The sequence below is a fragment of the Bactrocera tryoni genome, chromosome 4, assembly GCF_016617805.1.
Source record: "Bactrocera tryoni isolate S06 chromosome 4, CSIRO_BtryS06_freeze2, whole genome shotgun sequence".
NCBI classification, from domain to species: domain Eukaryota; kingdom Metazoa; phylum Arthropoda; class Insecta; order Diptera; family Tephritidae; genus Bactrocera; species Bactrocera tryoni.
The window spans coordinates 36,315,755-36,337,222 of record NC_052502.1 but is presented as its reverse complement, the minus strand read 5'-3'; the positions used below and the strand labels follow the sequence as shown (position 1 = coordinate 36,337,222).

The 21,468-nt window shown below is 33.4% G+C and overlaps 5 protein-coding genes across 6 annotated transcripts in view; 3 read left to right on the top strand and 2 right to left on the bottom strand.

Moving 5' to 3' along the window:
* Positions 1-4,540: 4,540 nt before the first annotated feature.
* On the bottom strand, positions 4,541-5,563 carry LOC120774450 (transcription factor Adf-1-like). The gene is made up of 3 exons (XM_040104098.1): positions 5,336-5,563; positions 5,110-5,266; positions 4,541-5,051 (listed from the first exon to the last, which is right to left on the bottom strand). The coding sequence occupies exons 1-3, from the start codon at positions 5,466-5,468 to the stop codon at positions 4,586-4,588; spliced, it is 756 nt and encodes a 251-aa protein (XP_039960032.1). The 5' UTR covers positions 5,469-5,563; the 3' UTR covers positions 4,541-4,585.
* Positions 5,564-5,835: 272 nt separating this feature from the next.
* LOC120775588 (histone H3.3 type b-like) lies at positions 5,836-6,690 on the top strand. Its single transcript, XM_040105824.1, has 2 exons — positions 5,836-5,933; positions 5,992-6,690. Exon 2 carries the CDS (start codon positions 6,002-6,004, stop codon positions 6,599-6,601), a length of 600 nt encoding a protein of 199 aa, XP_039961758.1. The 5' UTR covers positions 5,836-5,933; positions 5,992-6,001; the 3' UTR covers positions 6,602-6,690.
* A 53-nt stretch (positions 6,691-6,743) lies between these two features.
* On the bottom strand, positions 6,744-8,126 carry LOC120775587. Its single transcript, XM_040105823.1, has 3 exons — positions 7,828-8,126; positions 7,591-7,747; positions 6,744-7,527 (listed from the first exon to the last, which is right to left on the bottom strand). Exons 1-3 carry the CDS (start codon positions 7,958-7,960, stop codon positions 6,981-6,983), a joined length of 837 nt encoding a protein of 278 aa, XP_039961757.1. The 5' UTR covers positions 7,961-8,126; the 3' UTR covers positions 6,744-6,980.
* A 268-nt stretch (positions 8,127-8,394) lies between these two features.
* On the top strand, positions 8,395-11,393 carry LOC120775908 (mediator of RNA polymerase II transcription subunit 13-like). Its single transcript, XM_040106299.1, has 2 exons — positions 8,395-8,591; positions 9,920-11,393. Exon 2 carries the CDS (start codon positions 9,929-9,931, stop codon positions 10,931-10,933), a length of 1,005 nt encoding a protein of 334 aa, XP_039962233.1. The 5' UTR covers positions 8,395-8,591; positions 9,920-9,928; the 3' UTR covers positions 10,934-11,393.
* A 183-nt stretch (positions 11,394-11,576) lies between these two features.
* LOC120775008 (CKLF-like MARVEL transmembrane domain-containing protein 4) overlaps positions 11,577-21,468 on the top strand; it is a 46,457-nt gene continuing 36,565 nt past the window's right edge. The window contains exons 1-4 of one of the 2 annotated variants that reach the window (XM_040104941.1): positions 11,577-12,294; positions 12,461-12,575; positions 12,672-12,861; positions 13,762-13,976. In XM_040104941.1, coding sequence (XP_039960875.1) covers positions 13,836-13,976 — 141 coding nt within the window. In that variant the 5' untranslated portion in view covers positions 11,577-12,294; positions 12,461-12,575; positions 12,672-12,861; positions 13,762-13,835. Of the gene's footprint in view, positions 12,295-12,460; positions 12,576-12,671; positions 12,862-12,896; positions 13,034-13,761; positions 13,977-21,468 lie in introns of those variants that run through there. The other variant, XM_040104943.1, reaches the window with a different exon arrangement.

The following is a 21,468-nucleotide window of genomic DNA, read 5'->3' as shown; positions in this document are numbered from 1 at the left end:
GTACTTATCGTTCCGATGTGTTTAGAAAAATACTCGAAGTCAAAGATTTTAAAACATTTGTTTGGTAAATTGTAGCAAAAAACTACCTAAACTGGAATTTGTAAATTATAAAATTAGCTATAAAAAATGAATGTATAGTATATGTTTTATTCTAAGTTTATCGACCGTTTCTGAGCTGTAACTATTCAAAAAATTGTAAAAAAAGACGCGCTAAGTACACTATTTCAGATTAGACGTAAAAATGCGTACATACTATAACGATCATTACGTCTCAGCAACGGTAGGCCTTAAGAAAAAACAAGTCATACATTTTTATATATAATTTTATGATCTACAATTTACATACCCTTTCTTCTCGAGTTTTTTGTTTCACATATTGAAGGATTAGTACTGATATTATGTAATTTTTAATCATGTTTTGAAAATATGCATTAACTTTCAGCTCGTTATAAATTATTGTAACTTCACTCATATTTTCTGTTTAATTTTACAAAAAAAAGTCTAAAAATTAAAATAACTTGATTGTTCATTGTAATAAGTTTATTTATTTTATTTGCACAACAAAACTGGAGCAGATTTGCAATTGCATATTTTTGCTCTATCATTTTTAGTTGTCTAACAATATGAAATTTATGAAAAGGAATTTGAAAAAATAAATTGTCTCATTACTCATTCCAAATTAGACTGTACACAAACAAACAAAAAAAACGAAGAAAAAACTTAAGAACCATCCGATTTTAAAATAATCCGTTCAATAGTTTTGTGAAATGCCACTAAAGGAAACTCCTTTGTACCGCATAAAAACTTATAATTCTCCGCTTATCTAGATTGTATAGCTTAGAAAAGACAATGGTATACGCTTAACGGATTGTGCATTCGTTAAATTTGACCATCCAATAGTCGGTAATGCTTTTTGTGCGTTTAGAACTACTTAAAAACCATAATGCCTTTCAAAGGCATTTATTTAAACAACTACTACCAGCAGCAATTTGGAAGCAGCTCTCAGAAAATAAATTAAATAATAACTACAACCTTTAGTTACTATAGTAAAACTGAATAATTACAACCCCACAATGGCTAACACACTTCATTATTTGTTAAATATAATATTGAAAGCAAACATTCGTATGAGATATACAAATTATATAAATTTAGCAAAATTGCAATTATATTTGTTAGCAACATGTGTGGCATGCGAAAGTTCTAAACGCAACTATTGTTTTGCATTAAACGCTGATGTATTTTGTTTGGTTGCAGTTGGAGTCACTCGGTACACAAAACAGTAAAATGCAGTAAAACTATTTGTCACACTTTTTTCTAACGGTAAATTATTAATATAAAGTTTAAAATGTAAAATGTATTTAATTAGTAAAACTTTTTGAACTGAAAATTTTTAAACGAAAGCAACAAAATACTTAAGGATACTTTAAAACCACTGCTGTTATTTTTTGTTTTATTAAACACATATTTTTTATTTCCATAAAGAAAAAATATAAAGTAATGTTTCATTAAATTTTAATTTACTATCATTTGCGAAAACTCAGAACTAGTGTTAAAATTAAAAACGATAAGTAATTATTTATATATAGAAACGCAGCGCACCACGCAAAGAATCGTGCGACAGCTTGTTCCATTTTTCTCCAAGAAAAATTGCTATTACAAGCTTAAGTTTTTGTAATCTGTAAAATAAAATAGCACACAAAAATCGATCTGAAGTAAAAATTCAAATAAATATATGTAGCAGCTGTAGTGTTTACATGTATTAGGCGGTATATTGGTATATAATACTGAGATTGGGGCATATTTTTGTTACAATTCATTGTTCGCCAGCCTTTGCTAATGTTATTCCAATTTAAAAGTATGTGCATAACAAAAGTCGTCGAATAGTGAATGATAACAAAGTGTAAATCGATTGCCCCCTTTAGTGTGTATATTTATATATAATTTCACTTCTAAGTGTAAACAAAAAAATCAACAACCTAACAACATTTCAATATCAGCTGAGTAACGAAATTATTGTCTTCAAAAAAAACAACAGTTTATTTGCTCTCAAAGAAATTTAACAAATAACTGCAAAATTGCTACACAACCAACAACAACGTTAAATAAATATAAAAAATACTAATGATATCAAACAAAAATTTATGCAGAACAATTAAAGTAAAAAAAAAAAAAACTTAACGAAATAAGTGTTTTCTTTAAGCCGACTACTGACGCGTACTTTGGGTAATTCTAGCGTGCAAAAAGATATGAAGCTAGATATTTTGTGGACAATTGTTATCGTTCATCTGTGGGAGAAATGGCCTCTTGTTCTATGTGCCATAAAAATTCGACCTTGGGATAACTTTGGTGATAGTAAATGAGTCATAATCTTTACGATCTATTATCGAAAGAAATGCCTTAACACTAGTAGTTAATTTTTTACCCAATGATGGGCTCTTGCATTAAATGGATAGCTGAATTGTTTTGAATGAATGCTAATGCATTCAAACCAGCTGTGGTCGGATGGTTACATGACATGCATTTTTTGAAGTTTTCGCTTTATTTAAACAACTATTTTTTATTATTTCCTTTATTATGTACATTTTGATGTATATCACATAATCTAAGTATATACATATATAAAAGAAAGTTGTTGTTAGTTACACCATTTATAACTCAAGAACGGCTTAACCGATTTGGCTGAAAATTGGTGGAGAGGTAGCTTAGAACCAGGGTAAGGACATATGATACCTTTTATCTCTTTATGTCAAAGTTTAATAGAACTCATAGATACAAAATTTATATTTTAAATCATAAGCATTTGTTCAAAATTCATGTTTGTAGGAATCATTTGAATATATGTATGTGTACAATTTTAAACAGTCTTCTCAAAAATAATACAATTGCTAAATATTTGGAATCGAAGAAAATAACTGCCACCAAATACGCAGTGAAATAGATTATAACTGGCTCAGTAATCAGTCGTTAAGAATGTGTTATACCACGTGCATCCCAAAAGACTGATGTCATAACCTTTCCCGTCGCCTTTTTCGTTTTTCCACGCCTGAGAACCGGTTCATCATGTGAAGTCCGCTAGAATTACGGTCGATTCGACTCCAGTGGGAAATGATGGAGCTATGTTTTATCTATGTATCAGCCACAGTGAAGCGTGGACGGGTGCTCTAGTCATAATAAACTCAGAACCGCCGATTTTAGTATATAATAAACTAAAGGACCCGTCCACGCTTCACTGTGGCTGATATATAGTATATATAATTCTGCTACTACCATCTTTATGATTCTATTAGTTGGATTATTACTATTACTTAATGGGGTATAGCATTTTTATGAAGGAACTTGTGAGTTTACCAAAAATCGATCATAAAGCATTTCGTGTGTTAATAAAGCATTGCTTTTTGTGGGAAAATACTGTTGAATTTGTGCTCAGGGAAATCCACCAATGAAAAGATATTTGCTAAGCTTAAAGAGGCGATAGCTCCGTGCAAAGTGGGTGCCTCGCAAGTTCACAATCCACCAAAAGCAACGAATAACTGATTGTGAGAAGTGTTTGTGTGCTCTCTAATCGGAATAAAGCCGAATTTTTGCGTCGGTGATAGAAATATAGCTCCATCATTTCCCACTGAAGTCCAATCGACAGTCATTCTAGTGGACTGCACATGATGATCCGGTTCTCAGGAGTGGAAAGACGAAAAAGGAGGCTGGAAAGGTTATAACATCAGTCTTTTGGGATGCACGTGGTATAGTACACACTCAATGACTGATTAGTGAGCCAGTTATAATCTATTTCACTGCATATTTGGTTGCACTTCTTTTCTTCTATTCTAAATACTTAGCAATTGTATTATTTTTGAGGAAGAATCTGTTTAAAATTGCTCGCATATATTCAAATGATTCCGACAAACATGAATTTTTAAATTATTATTTTTTTAGCCAAATCGGTTGATCCGTTTTTGAGTTATAAATGGTGAGGTTGTTTTTATCATTTTTTTTATTGTTTTTATCATTTTTTAAGCTACCTACCCACCAATTTTCAGCCAAATCGGTTAAGCCGTTCTTGAGTTTTAAATGGTGTAACTAACAACAACTTTCTTTTATATATGTATACAGATGTACACATATAGATTTTATTACATATTTGAAACATATTTCATTTAACACTTTTTTGTATATGTATGTATTTTTGTTATGAGTTTATAAAAGTATATTAACCTACATACATATATATTAATATTTAAATAAAACCAATTATAAAACATGTTCGTCTGTATGTGTATTTGCAAAAAATTCCTCAGCTTTTGAGATATCGATATAAAATTTTGTACACGCACTTTTCTTCCCAAGAAGCTGCTCATTTGTCAGAGCCGCCGATTTTGGAACTTTGCCATACAAATTGTTCGATCAAATTTAAGTTCCTGTCTTTCTGAAGCTATCTGCACGAAATTTTTCAATCATTGAATAAATGGTTGAGGTCGGACCACTATAGCTGCCATCCAACCTAATCGAACAAAATCATGGTACTATATATTTTCTAACACAATTTAATTTGGTACAATTGCAGCTAACTTTATTGCTTGTTTTTTTATTAAGCTTCGGGTTCTAGTTTTATGTTCATTACCAGTTCGGTTACTCTTTGCATTGCTATCGCTTGCTTTCGTTCACTCATTCCACTGATAGTTTCCATAATCATTTGACCAAAACCTTGTACAGCAGGATTTTGGTGACGTGATCTCAGACTTCCATAATCTTGTTTAATCATTTTTAAAGCTGCATATAAATCACGATTCGCATTGTGTGTATGATAAGATTCATTTTGTATTTCCGGTTTAAACGTTGGTGATGATTGTGACGTATCGTTAGGAATGAAAACCTCAACCTCTTCCTCTAATGTATCCGTCTCGGATAAGATAGATGCAGAACTTTTAAATTGGTACGGTTCCGTAAAACATTCATATTCATTAGCATCTTCTTGTCCATTCATGGAAGATTCTGCCCTATAATCCATTTGTGGTTCCTTACCTTCAGCGGTAAATATCCATTTCTGACGATTCCTATCATAAAAAGATATTTATTAATTAAAATTAAATACTAATTCATTACATTCCTTACACTCGAGGTACTATGTGTGACTTTAAAAAAGTCAGTTCATTGTATAGCGGCCATAGGTTTGGCGTAGTCATACCATTATTAGCAAGTGCACTCACCCGACGATTTTCTTTGGTAAAGCGCTCCCTCAAATTCGTCCAACGACGTACACAATCCTGTTCTGATTTTATAATATCATGATTGTTGGAATACTTTAAATTCGTATTGATATTTGGGAGCTATACAATACCATAAACTCCCATCTCATGAGCTATGCGCTGCCAAGCAGCTCTTTTCTTTGAAATGGATTTGAAGTCCATATTATTTTTGTTGTAAATGCAGTCATACTGTTTTACTAGTTTTACAAGTTTGGAATCCTCCATTATAAACTGTTATTAAATTGAAATATTAAGTATACTTAATGTAGTTTAATTAAAATATTAAGTATACTTAAAGTAATTGAACTTAATGCAGTGACTTTATGATCGTAGAAAAATTTCTCTTTTACGTCACGTTACGATTTAACTAAGATTCAGGGTTGCTATTATATTATCTGAATTTTTTTCTTTAAGTTTACAAAAAATCTTCAAATTTCTTATAATAGTTTTAAACAATAAAATTTTAGTTTACCTTTATTCTAAACAAAATTATTCAGTTGAATATACACATTCAAAGATTTGTTGCCCAAACTCTTAATTAAAGTTAAAATTTCCCTTGAATTTTATCTCAACTGGCAATGCTATCATGTAGCGTAGGTTTATGCTGTAGTCGTATAATTTGTGAAGCGCGAATTTGTAAGACAAATTAAGTGATTTAAATACATTCCCTCCGTTAGCCAATTATCTGAGGTTTGTTTTAAAATTTAATTTAATGAGCTTTCATTGATTGGGTTTACCACTATATTAGCTTCAACAGTATGCGACCACCTATTAAACCGGGACCCAAATCATTTAAGAACAAGACTTCATCATTGAGAAAATCACCAAGGCGTCCGGCAACAGATTTAGGTGATTCAGATACTAGTAGCGAAGTGGACCAAGTTTTAGAAAGAGTTGATCAGCGCACTCACAGCCACCTACGAACGAACATTTCAAAAGGACAACGTTCCCACGGGAATGATTTAGCACAACACAGTGGAAGAAACTTTCAAAGTATGGGGGAGTCAAGTCAAATTGATCCTATACAACGGCCTATGACAGTTAAGTTAGTGAAGCGCAACAGAAAAGGCGTTCCGAATCGAAACTTTGTGAAAAGTTATAAACTACTAGTAAATCGTGTGGATTTTATGATACCCCGTGCATCGTTTTCTCGTATTGTACGTGAAATTTTAATGAGTTTAGATACGAATGTTCAATATATAACTCAAACCGCTTTTGAAGCTCTCCAGACAGCCACTGAAGCGTATATTGAGGGCCGTTTGGAAGATGCTAATTTATTAGCATTGCATGCGCGTAGAGTCACCTTAATGGTTAGAGATTTGCAGCTTATAAATTATTTACGGTGTCGCGAAAGATAAAGCAAATCTAAAATGTAACTTATCGGAATGTATGTATATATAATTCAAAATGTTTATTTAAGTAGAAAGTTATCAGTTTTTAAAAAAGTAAAACAGCTCGCTTGTCAATGTTTGTAAAAAATACGTGTTATGATTTTGTTTTCAATATTTTAATATATGAATGTAACAATTTAATGCAGACATTTAAACATTAAGCGAGTTAATTCATATGATTCAGATAAGAAATTTTAAGAAAAATTGCCGTTCTTCGTCAATGGCGTCACATCTGCATTATTGATAGACAATGGATGAAAAATTAACTTATATTTTATTGATTTTATACACTAAACCTTAAATTAATCATAAATATGTATACTGTCACACAATAAGAATTTCTTTATTATAAGTCGTCCGCTTCCTCCATTTTAATGTTCATTACTATTTCAGTAACTTTTTGCATAGCCAGTGCTTGTTTCCGCTCACTCATACTGCTTATAGTTTCCACAATCATTTGACCGAAACCTTGTACAGCAGGATTTCGGTGACGCGTTGTTTTTATTTCACCACATACTTGTTTAAACATCCCCAAAGCAGACTTTATCTCGAACTCAACGTCAGATTGAGGTTGTTGTAGTTTTCCGTTTATTTGTTGATTTGCAAATTTTGACGAATTCGGTTGAGACTCTTTTAGTTCATTTGTCCTGCCAGTGATCTGGTTTTTTGATTGCGACGTTGAATATTGCGATTCGTTTGGAAGAAGCTCTTCAACCTCTTCGTGTTCCATCTCATGCTCTGACATTAGTGAATCCGCAGCTTTAAACTGGAATGGATCTGTATTCACATAATTACAGTCGGCAGTATCATCTTGTTCCACGATATATGTCTCTTGATCACCGTTGCTATTTTCTTCAAAAGCTTTCAGCCCAAAATTTGGAATCGCTCGAATCCTTGAATACAAATTATAATATAATATTTAATAACGAAAACATATTTCAACTACTGATTATTACGCTCTCGGTATTATATGAGGCCTTAAAAACTCCATATCATCATATAGAGGCCAGATATGTGTTGTTGTCATATCATTATTTATAAGTGCAGTCATTCTCCTGCTTTCTCTTGCGAATCTGTCACGTAAATTTGACCAACGACGTATACAAATTGATTCTGCATAAGAACAAAATACAAAACAAATATAAATATGTAATATAAATAAATTACATTGTTTTATTAACTCGCTTGTTTACCATTAATGCCCATCTCGCGAGCTATCCGCTGCCAAGTGGTCTTTTTTTTGTCTACATTCTTAAAATCCTTGTCATATTTGTTAAAGAGATATTCGTGTTGTTTCACTAGTCCTATTAATTTTAGATTATCCATATTAGTAAATATTTATTACTAACTTAGTCGGTGAAACGTAACGTAAAGTAAAAGTACTACAGTTTTTCTGTAGCGATTTTCTGTGCGTAAATTTATTTTCCCCGTCACGGTACGAATGTTTACTTTATAGAGTTGCCATAGTTCTTTGTTAATCATATGTTTATGTTTGATATATGCACACATACGCCACAAGGGGAATTTATTTGAAAAACATACCAGTATTTTTATATTTATGTATGTGTAAAAGTGAATGTATTACCTTATAATAAATAACTGTATATTATTAATATTTCTTTTTATTTTACATTAAAAATGGATTCAACAGTGTATAACCACGTGTAAAAATATTCCTATCGTTTTTATAGTATACATATATAATATAAAGTTGTTGCGGTACATTTTTACATACATGTGTACATATACAAATAGACTTTAATATAATATATAAGCCTGCGCGAATTAATACAAATTAATGTGCTAACGTAGTCAACATTGTTAATGTTTAATTATTGCAATCGCGCTTTATTAGTTACAGTGAAAACAACGATGGGTATGAAAAATTCTTATTGAATTGTGTTAAATATAGTTTTAAAATAATGGAACAGGATCTACTTGTTGCCTAAAGAACCAGGTATGTTGAACATTATGTCATTTCATTATAACATTTTATCAATAATGCCATGCAGTTTAGATAACTCTTCTTTCTATACTATTGTTTAGGTGAAAGTTTTTGTGTTAAGAGCATTAGAATTACGAAAAACCCTGTTGTATTGAATTTGTTTTAAACTTTTGGAATACTGTAGATTTTTTGCACGTTTAAATTACCTTTACCATATAATTAATTTTGTTGTTGTCTGTTTAGTTACAATTGAAGGTGGGTTTTGTTCTGAAGGTGTCATATAATTCTTCGTAATTATTTTAAGAATTAAAAAGATCTTAATATATTGGGTAGTCGAAAAAGTCTTTTCGCATTTCTAATCAAACTTTAACATATTTTTTTATGTTTATAATAATAAATAAATAAACAAATATGTACATTTTGGTCGATCACTTTTTGTCATTTTTCCGCAACTTTACGTTGACTTCTCATTGAAATCCTGAAATGAGTAAAAAAGAAATTAAATGCAAAATGACTTAATTTATTAATAATACTTACAAACATTCAATTTATTAATAATACTTACATACATCCATTTGTACAAGTATTATCGCGCGACAAGATATTTTGCAGAAAAATTACAAACTCTCAGTTTTCTGTAGAAAAGTTTAGTTTTTAATGCGCTTTCAAAATCCAATTTTTCAATGCTCAGCATTGCTGACGGGTTTATAATGTTTAGGTGTGCAGCAATGCCAGGCCGATCAATCTATGTATCTTGAAGCATGTTTGTCGTCAGCCACGTTTTTATGTGGCGATGTGTCCAAAAATACCGTTCAGAGCTCGCATTCGTCACAGGAAGTAACATAACAGTATAGCTTTGTGCCTAGAATAGATAAATTTAAGCGAAAACTTGACCTAGCCCTCATATAACTATTACCAGGATTTTCGAACATCCGACTGACTTTATTCCATATGATTGGTGATTGTATGTGGCACCTTAATGAAACCCAGGGAATATTTTTTTTAGTATGTGGCCTGATCATAGATAAAATTGAGGCGCTACTTCCCGAAAGTCAAGAAATATATAAATACCTTTGAATAACGTCCTTTTTATACTCTCCCTATTGTTTTACAGATTACGTATAATATAAAAAAATAAAGAAAGGTAAGAACTCTAACGCAAAACGTCAGAGGCATTCAATTTAACATAAAGGCTGTAGGTCCCATGAAGAAAAACATAGAAAAAGTTTGAAAATAGGCTTAGTACCATCTACTTGGGCTGCACCTGCAGCTGGATTTGGTCCTTCCTTGCTTGCTTCTTTCTTTTTTTCTACTGTTAGCGTATTCTTTAATGCTTTCAGAAATTTGATATGTCAGTTGGTATACGTAAAAGCAAGATGAATTACAACGAAAACAACCAAAACTCAAACAACAGTAAGGACGATAATAATAATAACAAAAACACCGAATACAGCCCGTCGGTTGCTAATGAATCCCGTTTCCCGAACACTTTTTCGGAAGAAAACCGATCGCTATCCGAGGAACAAGCGAGAGATGACGTTATGCCCTCGTCGGTTGCTAATGAATCCCGTTTCCTAAACGTTTTTTCGGGAGAAAAACGATCGCCCTCCGAAGAGCAAACGAGGGATGACGATATGCCCTCTACCAGTGGGGCCTCGGTAGGTATACTTTGTGAATCGCTCGCCGTAACCACGTCCAACGCGAAGAATGATGGTGAAGAGAACACCACAATACCGTCCTCTAGCACAACAATACCGTCCTCTAGCACAACAATACCGTGCTCAAAATCAGTAGAATCACACCGGCCCTGTACCGGAATGGCGTCTAAGGGGAAGAGGAAGAGGAAGGGGAAAAGGGGAGGCAAGCCTGGAGGGCTGAACGATTCCCGCAAAGTGGGAATGAGTGGTGCTACCGTCAAGTGGTACTTCAGGCATCTGCAAGCGGGAAAATCGTCTGAGGAGGCAAATGAGCTTGCGTTGGGCAGGAATAAAATTACGCCAGCGGTAGAGAAAAGAATCCCAGTCACCGCAATCCCGAGCAGGGTGGTAGGCGGGTGCGCGCCTTATCAAGATAGAAAAGATGATGCTGAGAAACGCAAGATAACACCAGAGGAGTTACCCAGCCTAAAAAAGCAGAAACAGAATCTGCATCAACAGCCGACGCAGTTGAAAGAAGAGCAAAACACTGTTCCAAAAACAGGCATTCGGATAGCCGTGCTACCTCTCAATTATCCTGTGGAAGCAATGGATCCACAACAACTTACTGTACTTGCAGATAAAATCATAGACGAGGTGTACAAGGCATGGAAACACGCTCTCTGCTTTTGCGGAGTGTGTTTTAGGTCGGGACTGTAACTTGTAGACTGCCAGACTGAAGAGACCGCCACCTGGCTGGCGGAGGTTGCTCCGAAGCTTGAGGGGTGGGAAGGTCCATTGCTCAGTGCGAGAAGAGGGGAAGAGATACCACGGATGTACAAAATGAGATCACGTCTACACAATAGCGCCCATAAATCTGTGGACTTCGCCTTAGGTCTTTTAAGAGGGCAAAATAAGGGAATCTATCCCAAGGCTTGGCAAATAATTACCAGCGACATTGAGGACTCAAGTCTGAAAATCATCGTCGGTATCGATGAGGAGTCCTACAAGCACATTAAAAAACAAGGTTTCCGCCTGAACTACCGGTTCAGCGCGATTTCCATGCGGCCTTTAAAGCCATTGTCAAAAGTTGAAAGCGTAGGGGTGTCTGAACCTGTGTATTGGTGAGTGAGAGACATTCTCCTCTACTCAGGAGCTCATGGAGGGCTCAATAATATAATATAATATAATATAATATAATATAATATAATATAATATATATAATATAATATAATATAATATAATATAATATAATATAATATAATATAATATAATATAATATAATATAATATAATATAATAATAATAATATAATATACTATAATATAATATAATATCTGTTTACTATTGCATTCCATGAACTGGCTTTTTTTTCAAATTTCGGTCGAATTTTTATATCTGAAAGACTTGAACTTGTATTGGCTAATATGCTACCTTATAAAAACTCTCTGCTATTCCCCAATTCTCTTTGGAGAGTGGCGAATCGTCCAAACAATGAAATATACAAGCTCTTAATCGCATAACAAAGACGTATGGAGCGTCTTTTTTTTGTGGATATCTTCACTAGTACAAGGAAATATTTTTTGCTGGACCGAAAATAAAACAGGCTTTAATTGGTCTAGCTTTCTCGATATTCTGACACATATCGAGGGACAATCAGAGAGCTTTCGATAGCTTAATCTAAAGATAAAGAGGAGAAAGACGGCTGAACCGAAGGAATTGGCCCGCTGATGCTTCAGCAAAAATAACTCAAACTCTTATTGTGAACTCAGTTAATAATCTTGATTCCTGATTGGGTTGCTGCAGAATGCACTTCATACTAGGAAACAGTTGAGATGTAAAAACAGGCAACGTGCTACGGAAAGAAGAGGATGTCGGCAATATAGAAGGAACTAGACCGCAGATGCTTCAGCAAGGAAGAACCAATCTTGTTTAGTGGATCTTCATGCCTGATTGGGTTGCTGCGAAAAACCGACACGTACCAGACGTAGAACGTAGAGGACGGCGGTGATACTTAAGCAACTGGACCGCAGAAACATTTGCAAGATAGAACCAAACGCAACTTCGATTATACGCTGCTAGGTACGTACAGCTTTCTAATACAAGTTTTATTTTTTATTTAAAAATTTCGAATATTCACATTTCGTTAGAAATTTTTTTTCTATTTTGTTGCTTAGTGTAAATTTAGTAGAAATATGAGAAATATTATTCTAACAAAATCTCAATAACGCCTTGCTTTTTTACATAGAGCTCTCGTTTGGCGCAGTGATATCAGCTAAAAGCGAAAACATTCAGTTCGCTGCGGAATGCCAAAGCAATTTCAATCTCACCGATGCAACGAATTCACGGAGTCTCACATAAAGGTAAGTGCAGCGAAAAGTTGAACTACAAAACAAACAATGCATAAACATATATATAAATTAATAAAATAAAACTGATATTGCCCCACTCCACTCTAGTTGAACGAGAGCGGCACAGCCGAAAACAAGCGAAGCGAAATGAGCAACAGTTGCCCACGACACAATTTGACTTAGAGAGGTTGTCCAAACTCTGAAATAGCTTATAGCCGCGGCTAGCGGCTAGTGGCTTCAACACCATCAACAATCAGTTGCAATAACGCGTTCAAACGATTAAGATCGGTCCGGAACGGTGAGTGTTAAAGAAAAGTGTTAAAACGGTAGAAGCGCATTGGAAAGGGTTATAGGGAATGCATACATATACATACGCACGTGTGTTTGTGTGTGTTTAGTTAACAAGTGGCCTAGTGTTGTTTTGGCAGTGTGAAAAAGTGCACTTTGCATTTCGAACAACTTTTTTTAAAGTAATTTTTTGTGAAGAAAACTGTAGTACAAGACGTAAGGAATTTCCAAAAACCATTTAAATTAATACAGAAGATACATATACACAAGTTATTTATGATAATTTTCTCAAGTCGTATACACATTATTTTGCGGTTTTTAGCATTCCTTTCGTCTTGTCTAAAATACTAGTTAACCGAGAGTGTGTTAGCCAGTTTGCTCCTGTTGTTGTGCCTGCTGGCCCAGTCATTCCCATTTAGTTACAAACTAGTTAGTTAGTGTGTGCGTGCTCTATATACATCCATATCTTGACCGGCCGTCTTTTTGCGCGCTTACTTGATTTTGTTTTGAACCGCGATCACGCTACAGTGGAGTTCATTGTCTAAAACCAACTTAAAGCTCAAATAAAAACTCTACAAACCGTTAGTTACGACTAAGCAGTGAGACTATATGCTATTAGCTACACATACATACGTCGATTACTACAAATTCATATGCATACAAATGTGTCTGTGTGTAGATATATAATTACATATGTATGTATGTATGCATATGAAATATATGCAGGGTATAGTACGAATAATTTAAATTGAAAGAGCGAAAGTTGCGCGTCAGTGAATCTCTAATAAATGCGTAAAACAAAAACAATTACAAAAAATAAAAACAAAAACAAAAAACTACAGCAAATTCGAAACCTTGCCGCTTTTAATCTAAAAGAAACTCCCTTTTCTTTTGTGATATTATTTTCTAGTTAACCTAAGTGTACCCACTTTTGCATCGAAGTTTTATTAAAAGAAAGCAGCGAAAAAAACAAATTCATTAAAAATGGTGGAAACAGTAGTTACCGTTGAACGCACCACTACCTCACAAACAACTGCACCCAGCGGTGGCGGTGGCCTGAGCGCACTGAAAATCAATATCGAATACTTTACGACAGTGCCCGGCATATTGAAACTTGTACAATTCGTAAGTAACTAATCACTTTTATAAATATTTAATTATGCATATGTTATATGTACTATACATAAAATGACGTACACAACGTTGCATTGAATCAGCGCGTAGAAAGTGTAATTTGCCTCACCTCTTTTACGACGTTCCTGTCCTTTACTTGTACCTATGTACATATGTATGTAGTATAAACAAGTTTTTGAATAAAGCAAACAGGTGTTGCGCGGTTTAGTTTCGATTGATAAGAACTATTTCTCTGCTGCGATAACATTACGAATTTAATTTTTTTTCTCAAACTGTTGCTATAAAGTTAAAAAATTTAAAAAGAAAAAAATTAGATTTTTGGTGTTTTATTATTTGAAACTGAAAAATACTTTATGAACTGATTAAATAAAAATTTGCGGTCCGGGTACGTTTAAATGACGCGCTTTAATTCTTGCAAGTGATGATCGTTTCTATTGTTCGGCTGCGGTTTTAGGGAGAACTAGCTATTGCTTGTTTTTATACTTTGAAGGGGGTATGTTAAGTTTACCACGAAGTTTGTAACATCTAGAATGAAACGTCAGGGTCCCTATAAAGTATGTGTATATATATGTACATATGTATGTATAGTATGAATAGCGTGACAAGCTTAGTGATTTTAGCCATGTCGATCTGTTTTCCGTTTGCATGTACGCGAAGTAGTCCCTCAATGTTTGAGGTATTGATCTGAGCTTTTGGACACGTCCCTTTCTACCCATGAAAATGCTCATTTATCAGCACCGCAAAAATTAGATCAACTATAGCCTACATGCATTGAAAACTTTTTCATTTTAAGATATATCTTCCCGAAATTTGGCACGGGTTATTATCTGAGGCAAAAATGCAATCTCCGAAGAAATTGTTCAGATTGAACCACCATAGCATATAGCTGCCATACAAACTGATCGATCCAGATCAAGACAAGACAAACAATTTTTTATTTGACCGGATGCCTTCACGAAATTTGCCATAGGTGATTGTGCAAGGAAACGCTACATTCCCCGAGCAGATTACTCTGATTGACCCCCATAGAATATAGCTGTCATACCAATTAATCGATCAAAATTATTTTTTTTAGTGTAGGAAAACTTTTTATTTGACATTTTATCTTCACGAAATTATTGTTCAAAGTAATTAAGAGGTTACATGGGTTTCCTTGGTATCTCGTGGCCTGTGTAAAATTTCATGAAGATGAATTGACTATTTCTCGAGAAATCTTGCCAACCGAAACTACAAGGTGCGTTCCAAAGTAAACAGGACTTTCTGAATCTAGCGCCCCCTGATTCCGCCATCTATATGTCGACTGGTGCGTTAGAATCTGCTATCTTTATCGATTGTCCAGTGAGAGTTTCAAGTGTCAGTATGTTTGTGTTATCGGCGCGAAAATGAGCTTCGAACAAAGAGCCAACATTAAATTTTGTTTTAAAATTAGTAAAACTTTGCCCGAAACGTTTCAATTGATGAAACAAGTTTATGGCGGAAATTCCATCGAAATTCATCAAAAATCAGCCGAAATCATCATTGAAATTCATGGAAATGGAATTTAACATCTCCAAAACATCGATTTATCGCATTTTGACAGAACATTTGGGCTTACGAAAGGTGTGAGGCTTAATAAGACGAAAAGAAATCGATTTTTTGGAACCCGTTAACCCATGTAACCCCTTAAAGCACTTTATGCATTTTTTCGGTTAGCTTTAATAAATTTCGTAACTTTCCCTTATCCAATGAGGTGCTGAATCATTAAATTTCATTTCCTTCCGAGGTGTGTAAATTTTGACGTAATAGGGTTTCGAAAGAACTGAGTGTGGATGTCAACTTGCTAGTGTTAACTGCGCATTCAAAGCTATTTAGAGTATAAATGTATGTACAAAATGAATCATTAACGTAACTTGAATGTGTAAATGTTATTGCCGACAAAGGTGCTATCTAAAACAAAGAAAAATCCACTTTTCATTGAAGTATTATCTGAAATTCTGTTTGCAATAACCTAAAAATGAAATCGGATATCTTATGTTCACTAGAATATATACTATATACCAAACCGTAAACATATGTATGTATGTACATGTGCAGGTAATGATATAAATTTATTAAGGTGGAACAAATTTGTTAACATTATATTGGCTCAATGAAACAAAGGTAGAATGGTAATTGATTATAGAATTTTAATGAGCTACTCACATACTAAATTTTTTTGAATATAATTGATTCTAATATGCCGTATATTAAATTTTTATATCCATTGAGTGCTTAACTATATAAAGGGTGTACCAAACTTAACGCAAGATTGGAATTAAATAGAACACACAGCTTTTAGCAGCATTCAGGCTAACTTTACTTAATATCAATGACTTTGCGGCAATTAAAAATTTTTTTTAGTGTATCCACCCTAATGTTCATAACATATTTGTACATAAGCTTATCTAAATGAGCAAATCTCTATCATGTGCCGAAAAGTACAGTGTTCACATAAGTGACAACTGTTCATTTTTTTTCGTGCAAACTCTGCACGTTTTGTACCAAAAGTTACAAACATATTTGCATGCATATGACACACAAACCTATTTTTTTTAAATTTTTTTCGTTTTGTGTAATTTGTATTTAATTGTAAACCTTTTTTAATCTTTTTGGCGTTTTCCTAGGTGAAAATGAGCTTTATTCGTAATTGATGAATTACCTCATTTTTTACTCAGATAGATAAGTAAAAAAGTTTTCAACTTTGAGCAATTTTGTGTTATCAAATCCTAAAGTCATTAATAATATGAAATTAGTGGACAAGTAAAGAAATACAATATGTACCACTGTGGGCAAAAACTAGTAAGACTTTTTAATTTTAATTTCGCGCGAAAATCCATTTGAATTGACGATCAATACGTCAATAAAATAAAGGAATTGGTGCTTAAGAATCCATGATTAGCAGTCAGGTATCTTACTGGCATCGCTGGAATATCGGAAGGATCAATGAAAATCATTTTGTAATCATTTGGGCCCAAGATTTCAAGAATAAATTAAGAATTTTAAAATTATGAAGAAGTTTTACTATTTTTTGCTTATTGAACGCGAGATACATATTACTAAAGCCATCTATATGAAAAATAATGTATTTCTTTTTACTAGACCTTATATATTTTACACTCAATAAAAGCATATATTTTTATTTTATTCAACACGAATAAATTAATTTACATAGTTCAGCTTCAAATTTGTACGAGGAGTTGTTATTGTGAGCGTTGTATTTAATAAGTGCTCTTTTGTTTATTTAAACATTTTTATGCATATTCACAGACAAATGTACATATTTATTTATTACCAAGTTATTTTGAGGAAAAAAAAAACTATGTACATTCATACACATATGTTTATGAAAATTATAATAATATGGCATTGTTTGTGGAGTATAATTCTATTTACATAAACAAGTTTTCGTGCTTTAAATGACTTTGTCGCCAAGACAATGTCGTTGAAAGCTATTAGAAAGAGATATTTTGGATTCTGATTGCATTGAAATTAATTATTTGAACTGACAACTCAAATTTCCTCTGTCAGAAATTCATTCGTGTACTTTATTCTTTGTAAAAAAATTATACTCATCAGCCACATACAAAAAAGGAGCGTTTCTAATTAGCTGTCAACAGCTGTATGCATCCTTCGTACAGCTCAAAACTTTTGTTCTGTGGCCCACGAATTTCACTTTTTTGTACTATCTTTGTCTCTGGTATTAATATAGAAAATTACTGGCTTTCAAAAAGATTCCTGAGAAAATTAATATAAGAGAAGAAATTTGGTTAACCACATAGCATCGAAGCAAACGTTGATTAGATATAAATGTGAGCATAAAAAATAAAATTTTTTTTAACTCGATTCTAGTAACATGTAGCGATTTATTTGATATTCTACAAGCTGTTGGCTTAAAAATAATTCACAAAATTAAATGTGATTAAATTTGATTTTTTTCACTTGTTTTAAGCTTTTCAATATAATTCCACTAAGACAGATTTTTTAAGTATGAAAACCGCAATGTAATACATGTTATACTAAACGGTTTAAAGTCAGTGTATTTCTAATGAAAAAAATTTAATTATATGGTCAACTTTGAATGCTCGCTGACACATATTAATATTAAACTGAAAAATTTTCATTGCCGGGATATTTTTTCTCTATATACATACGTAGGTTGCCTTTTATATTTTGGGATTTGGCAACACTAATGTTGCAATCTGGAAACTCACAACTAAATTGTAAAGTTTGGTATTTTTGATGTTATACATACTCAGAAAGTTTTGACATACCAGAGTGTTTGTGTTCATTACAGTAACTTAGAATATTCATCTGCGCCAAAAAATACAATTAAATCGCGAATATTTTCGTGCGATTATTTTTTACAACTGACCGATATTGCTCGATTGTCATGTGATCTATCATGCGATTGATACAACTGTAGGACTGGACTAACACTATTATTGCATGAACATTTCAATGTAAAAAAGTGGTTCTCCCACACTATTTGTCAATCGCTTAAAGAGAGGAATGTTAAAAAAATACGACAGCGGTGATTCGAAACACGTCTATATGGTTGTTTCCATATGTGCCGAATTCCACAAAAGCTGTACGACTACGAAGCACTTCCAAGCAAATGATTCGATATTTTCTTGACAAAAACTGGACTTATCGCAACCTACCACCACAGAACAGTAAATTCCGAGTAATACAAAGCAATTAGTTTGCCAGTTCACTTTCAAGAAAAAACCAACCGCTGAATACGGAACTCTCTTCACTTAAAACATCGATGTGATGAGTGATCCACTGTGTAGTCCTGACCTGGCATCGAATAACTTCTTCTGTTATTCCTCTAGGGGAAAAATAAACTAAGACGTCAACGTTTTTCGACGCCTGAAGAGGCGGTTGATGCGTTCAGAATGCATGTTTTGGGAATACCACAATCGGAGTGGCAAAAGTGCTCGGCAATTGGTTCAAACTCATGCAAAATGTATAGAATATTTTTAAAATGATAAAGCTATTTTCGATTATTAATATTTTTTTCTATTCTCTAATCGTGAAATATAAAAGACAAGCCTCGTTTAAATATTTTTCAACCAATGTATTCTTTAGGTTACTTTTTTGGCTTGCCCTAATGTACATATGCCTACATATGTATTAGAGTTTTAAAAGTCTGAAATTACACGTATTTTTGTAACTTTTTTAACAAAAAACGCTAGGAATGTGCTATTTAATTTCCGATAAACTTTAATATGTAAATTTCATACTCCATTTGTTTCGTAAATGACCAAATTTACTATCTTTGCATCGCGTCATTTGCATATTGCGGGCGTTGCCCATATGTTTTTTCTTTATATTTATTTATTCTGACTAAAAGTACTTTGTTAATAGGAAATTTGAATTCTAAATATAGTATATACAAAACAATGTGCATATATTAGTATATATTTATATACTTCAAGTACATATGTATATGTTTATATATTATCTAGTGGTCGACTAACAGGTGTTTCCATGGTCAGTTGTGTTGCCTTGCCTGGCTGATCTAATGAAAATATAGTATATGTGATATATACATATACATATATATGTGTATGTGCTTTCATGGATAAATATGTATTTAAATATATACATATATACCATTTGTATTTAGGTGGCCAGTGGTATGGCACATTTTCGTTGGTGCTACACACAAAAATTATATTTAAATGTTTGTCTCATTGGCGACAAAAAAATATGCACATTCTTTTTCCATCAGAAAATTTTGAAAAAGAAGTGAAGTGAGAAATTAGTGCTTAAGCAAATGAAGTAGTCAAATTTTGGGTGTGTTTGAAGTTTTTTTGTCTTTTTTTTATGTTGTATAAGTGGGCAGATAGAAAGTTTTCTGAATGGTCTGAAATAGTTCGGGAATGCTTATACCACAATGATGTATGAAATGATTCTGCAATATATTAAACATTTTAAAAAATCTTAGGTAAGCTCTCACTAATTCGAAAAATTATTGAAATATTCTGAAAATGTGAGTTAACATGAGGGTGTTTCCTTATCTGAGTTTATTTGTGATTTGGTGTAGTTTTGGTTTTCTTAACTGCGATAATACTGTTCTTTGTGGTTGAAAATAGCCGTTACTATATAACGGGGTTTTTAAAAGGAGCTACAAAAGTTTTTTTTTAATAAAACAAAAACGGTTTTGGATATCAATGAAATTCTATGTTCCTGTGAAAGGACGTTCGATGCCATTATGTATGAAACCCGATTTCTTTTGCATGGCCACCACGGGCACGCTAGCAGAAGTCCAGACGCTGAACCCAATTTTCGGCGGTTTTCAAGCATAAATCGGACGATTCAGCAATCGTAGCTCCAGAGGAAATAGTGTAACGTCGTCAAATTGTACGACCTGAGCGGTCAAACTTGGGAACCAAATATTGTCCAAGTCCGTATCATTCAATTCGGGCCAAAAATATTCAAGTATCATTGAGCAGTAGCGATGTGTGGGTGTGGGTTGCTGGCTGACCAATAACGCATATTTTGCATATTGATGAAGAAAAAATGACTCTCATCCCTGAAGAAGATTTTTCGATGAAAATCGGAATTATTATCAAGTTGTTGCTTAGCCCAATTCACGAACATTCGACGAGGCGGCTTCAGTTCTTGCGTCAATTTTATCTTATAAGCCAAGATCTTTTCGCGAAATTCGCCACAATGACGCCAAAGAGATTCCTAATGCTTGAGAACGACGTGTGAGAGACTGATTTGGGTCTTCCTCAATTGATACGCTAGCAGCAGCGATATTCTCGACACTCCTTAAGTCACTGGCGCGGAAGCAGTTTGTACTGTGTCTGACAGGACGATTATGACGACCATAAATTGGAGTAGTGCTCTTAAAATTTAGGTCATTGACTCCGAATTTCGGTAGTAAATTTTAATAATTTCGACACGTTGCTGGATCGTATATCTTTTCATAATGGAATGGCAAACCTTACTGAAGAGAAATTTCAAAACAGAAAATATATCGGTCTACTTTTGAAACGTCCCTATTGAAAACCCCGTTATTTCTATAATATATTCAGTACTTGCTGATAAACTTGTATTGAAATTGTAGAGAACCTAATGATCAAAGTAAAACTTTCCCATTTCTTTAGTTTTTGCCTTATTTCGTGAAATTATGTGATTCTTCTCTAACAAGTTTTTACAAGAAAACACAAGTTACGTTTATGTTCCCTTATCGGAGCCAATGTCCACATCTCAGATAAGCAGTTTAACTGACTGACCGTAAGCCATTATTTTTGTAATTTTTATGTACCTCAGTATACATATGTTCCGCTTAGGTACAGGTATCATTCACTATAGGAAAATTGCCAATAATTGTCCATAATTTCAGCTATTTAAAAGCAATCAGTCTATACCAAAAACAAAGTCGTAACAAACACGAGTACATACGTACATATATGTATGTATATGTATATACAAACAAACTTCTATTCGG

Bases quoted from the DNA above. Each gene is read 5' to 3' on its own strand.
- LOC120774450 (XM_040104098.1), bottom strand. From the start codon at position 5,468: ATGGAGGATTCCAAACTTGTAAAACTAGTAAAACAGTATGACTGCATT. The intron at 5,267-5,335 runs GTATTGTATAGC...TTATAAAATCAG, and splicing joins TCATGAGATGGGAGTTTATG to AACAGGATTGTGTACGTCGT. The intron at 5,052-5,109 runs GTAAGGAATGTA...TTTTTATGATAG, and splicing joins TCACACATAGTACCTCGAGT to GAATCGTCAGAAATGGATAT.
- LOC120775588 (XM_040105824.1), top strand. From the start codon at position 6,002: ATGCGACCACCTATTAAACCGGGACCCAAATCATTTAAGAACAAGACT.
- LOC120775587 (XM_040105823.1), bottom strand. From the start codon at position 7,960: ATGGATAATCTAAAATTAATAGGACTAGTGAAACAACACGAATATCTC. The intron at 7,748-7,827 runs GTAAACAAGCGA...GTTCTTATGCAG, and splicing joins TCGCGAGATGGGCATTAATG to AATCAATTTGTATACGTCGT. The intron at 7,528-7,590 runs GTAATAATCAGT...TTTGTATTCAAG, and splicing joins CCTCATATAATACCGAGAGC to GATTCGAGCGATTCCAAATT.
- LOC120775908 (XM_040106299.1), top strand. From the start codon at position 9,929: ATGTCAGTTGGTATACGTAAAAGCAAGATGAATTACAACGAAAACAAC.